At 41.3% G+C, this 12,500-nt stretch overlaps 1 protein-coding gene across 1 annotated transcript in view; it reads left to right on the forward strand.

Annotated features, from left to right (window-relative positions):
* Window positions 1–869: 869 nt before the first annotated feature.
* The window catches only part of LOC116364080 (tyrosine-protein kinase-like), a gene marked incomplete at its 3' end in the record, with an annotated part of 13,800 nt that continues 2,169 nt past the window's right edge, over window positions 870–12,500 (forward strand). The window contains exons 1-3 of the mRNA XM_031817334.1: window positions 870–1,166; window positions 1,905–2,002; window positions 6,214–6,333. Of these exons, the coding sequence (XP_031673194.1) occupies window positions 870–1,166; window positions 1,905–2,002; window positions 6,214–6,333 (515 nt within the window). The remainder of the gene's footprint in view (window positions 1,167–1,904; window positions 2,003–6,213; window positions 6,334–12,500) is intronic.

Genomic DNA, 12,500 nt, shown 5'->3' on the forward strand with positions numbered 1-12,500 from the left:
TCTCCATCATGGAGCTGTAGCCGTGTTTTCTTTCCGAGCAAAAGAACGAGACGAGCTCAGCTTCCAGAAAGGAGAGATCTGAAGGTGGGTATTTGTGTGTGTTGTGTGTGTGTGTGTTGTGTTGGGTTGTGTGTGTGTGTGTGTGTGTGTGTGTGTGTGTTTGCGTGCGTGGCGTGATACTGAAGATGAACAGAACTAATACAGATGAGGGAATAGTGTGTGATCGTTCTGTGAAGGACAGATGAGGGAATCATCTGTGATCGTTCTGTGAAGGACAGATGAGGGAATAGTGTGTGATCGTTCTGTGAAGAACAGATGCGGGAATAGTGTGTGATCGTTCTGTGAAGGACAGATGAGGGAATAGTGTATGATCGTTCTGTGAAGGACTAATGAGGGAATAGTGTGTGATCGTTCTGTGAAGGACTAATGAGGGAATAGTGTGTGATCGTTCTGTGAAGGACAGATGAGGGAATAGTGTGTGATCGTTCTGTGAAGGACAGATGAGGGAATAGTGTGTGATCGTTCTGTGAAGGACTAATGAGGGAATAGTTGTGTGATCGTTCTGTGAAGGACTAATGAGGGAATAGTGTGTGATCGTTCTGTGAAGACTAATGAGGAATAGTGTATGATCGTTCTTGTGAAGACAGATGAGGGAATAGTGTGTGATCGTTCTGTGAAGAACAGATGAGGGAATAGTGTGTGATCGTTCTGTGAAGGACTAATGAGGGAATAGTGTGTGATCGTTCTGTGAAGGACTAATGAGGGAATAGTGTGTGATCGTTCTGTGAAGGACAGATGAGGGAATAGTGTGTGATCGTTCTGTGAAGGACAGATGAGGGAATAGTGTGTGATCGTTCTGTGAAGGACAGATGACTACGTTACAGTACAGAACAGAAGAGAACAGAGGCAGAGCACTGGGCAGAAGAGAACAGAGGCAGAGCACTGGGCAGAAGAGAACAGAGGCAGAGCACTGGGCAGAAGAGAACAGAGGCAGAGCACTGGGCAGAAGAGAACAGAGGCAGAGCACTGGGCAGAAGAGAACAAGAGGCAGAGCACTGGGCAGAAGAGAACAGAGGCAGAAGCACTGGGCAGAAGAGAACAGAGGCAGAGCACTGGGCAAGAAGAGAACAGAGCAGAGCACTGGGGGCAGAAGAACTCATTTTCAGGTTTAGAAATTGCTGAATGACAATGAACGTTATCAAGAAACATTCTCCACAGGATAACAGTAAGGGATGATGGAAACATTCTCCACAGGATAACAGTAGGGATAGATGGAAACATTCTCCACAGGATTACAGTAAGGGATAGATGGAAACGTTCTCCACGGTATTACAGTAAGGTATAGATGGAACATTCTCACAGGAATTACGCAAGGCATATATCAACATTCTCCACAGGATTACAGTAAGGTAAATAGATGGAAACATTATCCACAGGATTCAGTAAGGGGTAGATCACAACATTCTCCACAGGATTACAGTAAGGGATAGATGGAAACATTCTCCACAGGATTACAGTAAGGGGTAGATCACAACATTCTCCACAGGATTACAGTAAGGGATAGATGGAAACATTCTCCACAGGATTACAGTAAGGGTTAGATCAACAACATTCTCCACAGGCTTACAGTAAGGAATAGATCAACGACATTCTCCACAGGCTTACAGTAAGGGTTGGATCAACAACATTTCCACCGGCTTACAGTAAGGGTTGGATCAACAACATTCTCCACAGGCTTACAGTAAGGGATAGATGGAAACATTCTCCACAGGCTTACAGTAAGAGATAGATCAAAACATTATCAATGGTTAAATTGAAGAACATCCTTAAAGATTCCTTCCAGTTGCAACCGTGACCTGACCTCCATGCTCCAGCCTCTGACCTGTGACCTCTAACCTCTCTAGGTGACGGAGATGGATGAGGATCCTAATTGGATGATGGCAGAACTCCACGGGAGGCGAGGCTACGTCCCTGAGAACTACATTAGTCTGTTACCACACCCGTTAGTATTATATAACGATTAAATACCTGCTATACCTAACCCTTATATACCTACTATACCTAACCCTTATATATCTACTATATCTACTATATCTAACCCTTATATACCTACTATATCTACTATATCTAACCCTTATATACCTACTATATCTAACCCTTATATATCTACTATATCTAACCCTTATATACCTACTATACCTACTATAACTAACCCTTATATACCTACTATATCTACTATATCTAACCCTTATATATCTACTATAACTAACCCTTATATACCTACTATATCTACTATATCTAACCCTTATATATCTACTATAACTAACCCTTATATACCTACTATACCTATCCCTTATATACCTACTATACCTAACCCTTATATACCTACTATACCTACTATACCTAACCCTTATATACCTACTATACCTACTATACCTAACCTTATATACCTACTATACCTACTATACCTACTATACCTACTATACCTAACCCTTATATACCTACTATACCTACTATACCTAACCCTTATATACCTACTATACCTAACCCTTATATATCTACTATAACTAACCCTTATATACCTACTATACCTAACCCTTATATATCTACTATAACTAACCCTTATATACCTACTATACCTAACCCTTATATACCTACTATATCTACTATACCTACTATAACTAACCCTTATATACCTACTATATCTACTATATCTAACCCTTATATATCTACTATAACTAACCCTTATATACCTACTATATCTACTATATCTAACCCTTATATATCTACTATAACTAACCCTTATATACCTACTATACCTATCCCTTATATACCTACTATACCTAACCCTTATATACCTACTATACCTACTATACCTAACCCTTATATACCTACTATACCTACTATACCTAACCCTTATATACCTACTATACCTACTATACCTACTATACCTACTATACCTAACCCTTATATACCTACTATACCTACTATACCTAACCCTTATATACCTACTATACTAACCTTATATATCTACTATAACTAACCCTTATATACCTACTATACCTAACCCTTATATATCTACTATAACTAACCCTTATATACCTACTATACCTAACCTTATATACCTACTATATCTACTATATCTACTATATCTAACCCTTATATACCTACTATACCTACTATAACTAACCCTTATATACCTACTATACCTAACCCTTATATACCTACTATACCTACTATACCTACTATATCTACTATACCTACTATACCTACTATATCTACTATATTTACTATATCTAACCCTTATATACCTACTATACCTACTATACCTACTATACCTACTATACCTACTATACCTACTATACCTACTATATCTACTATATTTACTATATCTAACCCTTATATACCTACTATACCTACTATACCTACTATATCTACTATACCTACTATACCTACTATATCTACTATATTTACTATATCTAACCCTTATATACCTACTATACCTACTATACCTACTATACCTACTATACCTACTATACCTAACCCTTATATACCTACTATATCTACTATATCTACTATACCTAACCCTTATATACCTACTATATCTAACCCTTATATACCTACTATACCTAACCCTTATATAATTACTATATCTACTATATCTAACCCTTATATACCTACTATATCTAACCCTTATATACCTACCATACATAACCCTTATATACTTACTATATCTACTACACCTAACCCTTATATACCTACTATATCTACTATATCTAACCCTTATATACCTACTATATCTACTATACCTAACGCTTATATACCTACTATATCTAACCCTTATATACCTACTATACCTAACCCTTATATACCTACTATATCTACTATATCTAACCATTATATACCTACTATATCTACTGTACCTAACCCTTATATACCTACTATATCTACTATATCTAACCCTTATATACCTACTATATCTACTATACCTAACCCTTATAAACCTACTATATCTAACCCGTATATACCTACTATATCTAACCCTTATATACCTACTATACCTACTATATCTAACCCTTATATACCTACTATACCTACTATATCTAACCCTTATATACCTACTATACCTAACCCTTATATACCTACTATAGCTACTATATCTAACCCTTATATACCTACTATAGCTAACCCTTATATACCTACTATATCTACTATATCTATCCCTTATATACCTACTATACCTAACCCTTATATACCTACTATACCTACTATATCTATTATACCTACTATACCTACTATATCTAACCCTTATATACCTACTATACCTACTATATCTACTATACCTAACCCTTATATACCTACTATACCTACTATACCTACTATACCTAACCCTTATATACCTACTATACCTACTATACCTAACCCTTATATACCTACTATATCTAACCCTTATATACCTACTATATCTAACCCTTAATACCTACTATACCTACTATACCTACTATATCTAACCCTTATATACCTACTATATCTAACCCTTATATACCTACTATACCTACTATACCTAACCCTTTTATACCTACTATATCTATTATACCTAACCATTATATAACTACTATACCTACTATATCTAACCCTTATATACCTACTATATCTACTATACCTAACCCTTATATACCTACTATACCTACTATACCTACTATACATAACCCTTATATACCTACTATACCTACTATACCTAACCCTTATATACCTACTATATCTAACCCTTATATACCTACTATATCTAATCCTTATATACCTACTATATCTACTATACCTATCCCGTAAATACCTAACCCTTATATACCTACTATACCTACTATATCTAACCCTTATATACCTACTATATCTAACCCTTATATACCTACTATATCTACTATACCTAACCCTTATATACCTACTATATCTAACCCTTATATACCTACTATACCTAACCATTATATACCTACTATATCTACTATAACTAACCCTTATATACCTACTATACCTACTATATCTAACCCTTATATACCTACTATACCTAACCATTATATACTTACTATACCTACTATATCTAACCCTTATATACCTACTATACCTAACCCTTATATACCTACTATATCTAACCCTTATATACCTACTATACCTAACCATTATATAGTTACTATACCTACTATATCTAACCCTTATATACCTACTATACCTACTATATCTAACCCTTATATACCTACTATACCTAACCATTATATACTTACTATACCTACTATATCTAACCCTTATATACCTACTATATCTACTATACCTAACCCTTATATACCTACTATACCTAACCCTTATATACCTACTATACCTAACCCTTATATACCTACTATATCTACTATATCTAACCCTTATATACCTACTATATCTACTATATCTAACCCTTATATACCTACTATATCTAACCCTTATATACTTACTATACCTACTATATCTAACCCTTATATACCTACTATAACTACTGTACCTAACCCTTATATACCTACTATATCTAACCCTTATATATCTACTATATCTAACCCTTATATACCTACTATATATACTGAACCTAACCCGTACCTACTATACCTATAACCCTAACTAGTAAGAGACAGGGAGGGATGGTCCGTGGGTATTTTATCTACATTAGGGGTGTATGTTTGTGTGTAGGTGGTCTACTATACCTAACCCTTATATACCTACTATACCTAACCCTTATATACCTACTATACCTAACCATTATATACTTACTATACCTACTATATCTAACCCTTATATACCTACTATACCTAACCCTTATATATCTACTATACCTAACCCTTATATACCTACTATACCTAACCCTTATATACCTACTATATCTACTATACCTAACCCTTATATACCTACTATACCTAACCCTTATATACCTACTATATATACTGAACCTAACCCTTATATACCTACTATACCTGTTTGTGTAGGTTTGTGTGTAGGTGATTTGTCTACTATACCTAACCCTTATATACCTACTATATATACTGAACCTAACCCTTATATACCTACTATACCTGTTTGTGTAGGTTTGTGTGTAGGTGATTTGTCTACTATACCTAACCCTTATATACCTACTATATATACTGAACCTAAACCCTTATATACCTACTATACCTGTTTGTGTATGTTTGTGTGTAGGTGGTTTGCGGGACGTGTGTCCAGGCAGCAGGCTGAGCAGCGGTTGCGTTGGGAGGAGAGAGGAGTGTTCCTGGTTAGAGAGTCAGAGAGTTCACCAGGAGAGTTCTCTGTTTCTGTCAGGTAACTACACACACACACACACACACACACACACACACACACACACACACACACACACACACACACACCCCAGGCACACACACACACCACATGCACACACACACACACCACAGGCACACACACACACACACACACACACACACACACACACACACACAGACACACACACACACACACCTCTGTTGTATAATGAAGAGACTGAACCAGATGGTAAAATAAAATTTAATAAATTGTCAAATGGCACATTGTAACATTAGCATAACATGAAATAGGAAGCAGTAACACAGTAAAATAACAATAACGAAGCTACAGCCACAGGGGTACCAGGTAGTAATGAGGCTATATACAGGGGTACCAGGTAGTAATGAGGCTATATACAGGAGTACCAGGTAGTAATGAGGCTATATACAGGGGTACCAGGTAGTAATGAGGCTATATACAGGGGTACCAGGTAGTAATGAGGCTATATACAGGGGTACCAGGTAGTAATGAGGCTATATACAGGAGTACCAGGTAGTAATGAGGCTATATACAGGAGTACCAGGTAGTAATGAGGCTATATACAGGAGTACCAGGTAGTAATGAGGCTATATACAGGGGTACCAGGTAGTAATGAGGCTATATACAGGGGTACCAGGTAGTAATGAGGCTATATACAGGGGTACCAGGTAGTAATGAGGCTATATACAGGAGTACCAGGTAGTAATGAGGCTATATACAGGAGTACCAGGTAGTAATGAGGCTATATACAGGAGTACCAGGTAGTAATGAGGCTATATACAGGAGTACCAGGTAGTAATGAGGCTATATACAGGGGTACCAGGTAGTAATGAGGCTATATACAGGGGTACCAGGTAGTAATGAGGCTATATACAGGGGTACCAGGTAGTAATGAGGCTATATACAGGGGTACCAAGGTAGTAATGAGGCTATATACAGGGGTACCAGGTAGTAATGAGGCTATATACAGGAGTACCAGGTAGTAATGAGGCTATATACAGGGGTACCAGGTAGTAATGAGGCTATATACAGGGGTACCAGGTAGTAATGAGGCTATATACAGGGGTACCAGGTAGTAATGAGGCTATATACAGGGGTACCAGGTAGTAATGAGGCTATATACAGGAGTACCAGGTAGTAATGAGGCTATATACAGGGGTACAGGTAGTAATGAGGCTATATACAGGAGTACCAGGTAGTAATGAGGCTATATACAGGGGTACCAGGTAGTAATGAGGCTATATACAGGGGTACCAGGTAGTAATGAGGCTATATACAGGAGTACCAGGTAGTAATGAGGCTATATACAGGGGTACCAGGTAGTAATGAGGCTATATACAGGAGTACCAGGTAGTAATGAGGCTATATACAGGAGTACCAGGTAGTAATGAGGCTATATACAGGGTACCAGGTAGTAATGAGGCTATATACAGGAGTACCAGGTAGTAATGAGGCTATATACAGGAGTACCATGTAGTAATGAGGCTATATACAGGAGTACCAGGTAGTAATGAGGCTATATACAGGAGTACCAGGTAGTAATGAGGCTATATACAGGAGTACCAGGTAGTAATGAGGCTATATACAGGGGTACCAGGTAGTAATGAGGCTATATACAGGGGTACCAGGTAGTAATGAGGCTATATACAGGGGTACCAGGTAGTAATGAGGCTATATACAGGAGTACCAGGTAGTAATGAGGCTATATACAGGAGTACCAGGTAGTAATGAGGCTATATACAGGAGTACCAGGTAGTAATGAGGCTATATACAGGAGTACCAGGTAGTAATGAGGCTATATACAGGGGTACCAGGTAGTAATGAGGCTATATACAGGGGTACCAGGTAGTAATGAGGCTATATACAGGAGTACCAGGTAGTAATGAGGCTATATACAGGAGTACCAGGTAGTAATGAGGCTATATACAGGGGTACCAGGTAGTAATGAGGCTATATACAGGAGTACCAGGTAGTAATGAGGCTATATACAGGAGTACCAGGTAGTAATGAGGCTATATACAGGAGTACCAGGTAGTAATGAGGCTATATACAGGCGTACCAGGTAGTAATGAGGCTATATACAGGGGTACCAGGTAGTAATGAGGCTATATACAGGGGTACCAGGTAGTAATGAGGCTATATACAGGGGTACCAGGTAGTAATGAGGCTATATACAGGGGTACCAGGTAGTAATGAGGCTATATACAGGAGTACCAGGTAGTAATGAGGCTATATACAGGAGTACCAGGTAGTAGTGAGGCTATATACAGGAGTACCAGGTAGTAATGAGGCTATATACAGGACTACCAGGTAGTAATGAGGTCATATACAGGAGTACCAGGTAGTAATGAGGCTATATACAGGAGTACCAGGTAGTAATGAGGTCATATACAGGAGTACCAGGTAGTAATGAGGCTATATACAGGAGTACCAGGTAGTAATGAGGCTATATACAGGAGTACCAGGTAGTAATGAGGCTATATACAGGAGTACCAGGTAGTAATGCGGCTATATACAGGGGTACCAGGTAGTAATGAGGCTATATACAGGGGTACCAGGTAGTAATGAGGTCATATACAGGAGTACCAGGTAGTAATGAGGCTATATACAGGAGTACCAGGTAGTAATGAGGTCATATACAGGAGTACCAGGTAGTAATGCGGCTATATACAGGAGTACCAGGTAGTAATGAGGCTATATACAGGAGTACCAGTACCGAGTCAATGTGTTGGGGTACCAGGTAGTAATGCGGCTATATACAGGAGTACCAGGTAGTAATGAGGCTATATACAGGAGTACCAGTACCGAGTCAATGTGTTGGGGTACCAGGTAGTAATGAGGCTATATACAGGAGTACCAGGTAGTAATGAGGCTATATACAGGAGTACCAGTACCGAGTCAATGTGTTGGGGTACCAGGTAGTAATGAGGCTATATACAGGAGTACCAGTACCGAGTCAATGTGTTGGGGTACCAGGTAGTAATGAGGCTATATACAGGAGTACCAGGTAGTAGTGAGGCTATATACAGGGGTACCAGGTAGTAATGAGGCTATATACAGGAGTACCAGGTAGTAATGAGGCTATATACAGGAGTACCAGGTAGTAATGAGGCTATATACAGGAGTACCAGTACCGAGTCAATGTGTTGGGGTACCAGGTAGTTGAGGTGATTGAGGTATTATGTACTAGGTAGTTGAGGTAATATGTACATGTAGGTAGGGGTGAAGGGACTAGACAGGATAGATAATACACAGAGATACTAGGTAGTTGAGGTAATATGTACATGTAGGTAGGGGGTGAAGGGACTAGACAGGATAGATAATACACAGAGATACTAGGTAGTTGAGGTAATATGTACATGTAGGTAGGGGTGAAGGGACTAGACAGGATAGATAATACACAGAGATACTAGGTAGTTGAGGTAATATGTACATGTAGGGGGTGAAGGGACTAGACAGGATAGATAATACACAGAGATACTAGGTAGTTGAGGTAATATGTACATGTAGGGGGTGAAGGGACTAGACAGGATAGATAATACACAGAGATACTAGGTAGTTGAAGTAATATGTACATGTAGGTAGGGGTGAAGGGACTAGACAGGATAGATAATACACAGAGATACTAGGTAGTTGAGGTAATATGTACATGTAGGTAGGGGTGAAGGGACTAGACAGGATAGATAATACACAGAGATACTAGGTAGTTGAGGTAATATGTACATGTAGGGGGTGAAGGGACTAGACAGGATAGATAATACACAGAGATACTAGGTAGTTGAGGTAATATGTACATGTAGGGGGTGAAGGGACTAGACAGGATAGATAATACACAGAGATACTAGGTAGTTGAGGTAATATGTACATGTAGGTAGGGGTGAAGGGACTAGACAGGATAGATAATACACAGAGATACTAGGTAGTTGAGGTAATATGTACATGTAGGTAGGGGGTGAAGGGACTAGACAGGATAGATAATACACAGAGATACTAGGTAGTTGAGGTAATATGTACATGTAGGTAGGGGTGAAGGGACTAGACAGGATAGATAATACACAGAGATACTAGGTAGTTGAGGTAATATGTACATGTAGGTAGGGGTGAAGGGACTAGACAGGATAGATAATACACAGAGATACTAGGTAGTTGAGGTAATATGTACATGTAGGTAGGGGTGAAGGGACTAGACAGGATAGATAATACACAGAGATACTAGGTAGTTGAGGTAATATGTACATGTAGGTAGGGGTGAAGGGACTAGACAGGATAGATAATACACAGAGATACTAGGTAGTTGAGGTAATATGTACATGTAGGTAGGGGGTGAAGGGACACAGAGATACAGTTGAATTCAGAAGTTTAGTCTAGCAGCAGCGTATTTGAAAGGTGTGAAAGATCGTGAAAGAGAGCGTGTGTGTGTGTGTGTGTGTGTGTGTGTGTGTGTGTGTGTGTGTGTGTGTGTGTGTGTGTGTGTGTGTGTGTGTGTGTGTGTGTGTGTGTGTGTGTGTGGTAGGACATGTGATAAGGAGTATAATAGAGGAGGTATTTTTAGCTTCTGAGGAGAATGTTTAAATAGATCTCAGACTTTCCTTCACTGACCCTGACACACACACACACACACACACACACACACACACACACAGAGAGAGAGAGAGAGAGACACACACACACACACACACACACACACACACACACACACACACACACACACACACACACACACACAGAGAGAGAGACACACACACACACAGTAAAACAGAGAACAGGCGTATCTCCCGCGTTAGAACATCTGCTGCCCCTCCCCTTACCTTACAACCCCAACAAACTGGCTCTGCTGCTGCCTCCCCCCCTTACCTTACACCCCCACAAACTGGCTCTGCTGTTGCCTCCCCCTTACCTTACACCCCCAACAAACTGGCTCTACTGCTGCCTCCCCCCTTACCTTACACCCCCCAACAAACTGGCTCTACTGCTGCCCTCCTCCCCTTTACCTTACACCCCCCAACAAACTGGCTCTACTGCTCCCCCCCTCCCCCCCCTTACCTTACACCCCCCAACAAACTGGCTCTGCTGCTGCCCCCCCCCCCCTTACCTTACACCCCCCAACAAACTGGCCCTACTGCTGCCCTCCTCCCCTTACCTTACACCCCCCAACAAAGTGGCTCTGCTGCCCCCCCCCTTACCTTACACCCCCCAACAAACTGGCTCTGCTGCTGCCTCCCCCCCTTACCTTACACCCCCACAAACTGGCTCTGCTGTTGCCTCCCCCTTACCTTACACCCCCAACAAACTGGCTCTACTGCTGCCTCCCCCCTTACCTTACACCCCCCAACAAACTGGCTCTACTGCTGCCCCCCCCCCCCTTACCTTACACCCCCCAACAAACTGGCTCTACTGCTGCCCCCCCCCTTACCTTACACACCCCAACAAACTGGCTCTACTGCTGCCCCCCCCCCTTACCTTACACCCCCCAACAAACTGGCTCTGCTGCTGCCTCCCCCCCTTACCTTACACCCCCCAACAAACTGGCTCTGCTGCCCCCCCCCTTACCTTACACCCCCCAACAAACTGGCTCTGCTGCTGCCTCCCCCCTTACCTTACACCCCCCAACAAACTGGCTGTACTGCTGCCCCCCCCCCCTTACCTTACACCCCCCAACAAACTGGCTCTACTGCTGCCTCCCCCCCCCCCCCCACTTACCTTACACCCCCCAACAAACTGGCTCTACTGCTGCCCCCCCCCCCTTACCTTACACCCCCCAACAAACTGGCTCTGCTGCCCCCCCCCCTTACCTTACACCCCCCAACAAACTGGCTGTACTGCTGCCCCCCCCCCCCCTTACCTTACACCCCCCAACAAAGTGGCTCTGCTGCCCCCCCCTACCTTACACCCCCCAACAAAGTGGCTCTGCTGCCCCCCCCTACCTTACACCCCCCAACAAACTGGCTCTGCTGCCCCCCCCCCCCCCTTTACCTTACACCCCCCAACAAACTGGCTCTGCTGCTGCCTCCCCCCTTACCTTATACCCCCCAACAAACTGGCTCTGCTGCTGCCCCCCCCCCCCTTACCTTACACCCCCCAACAAACTGGCTCTACTGCTGCCTCCCCCCCTTACCTTACACCCCCCAACAAACTGGCTCTACTTAATTATACTGTAGCTGTACCCT

This window comes from Oncorhynchus kisutch, unplaced genomic scaffold, assembly GCF_002021735.2.
Source record: "Oncorhynchus kisutch isolate 150728-3 unplaced genomic scaffold, Okis_V2 scaffold995, whole genome shotgun sequence".
In the NCBI taxonomy this organism is placed as follows: domain Eukaryota; kingdom Metazoa; phylum Chordata; class Actinopteri; order Salmoniformes; family Salmonidae; genus Oncorhynchus; species Oncorhynchus kisutch.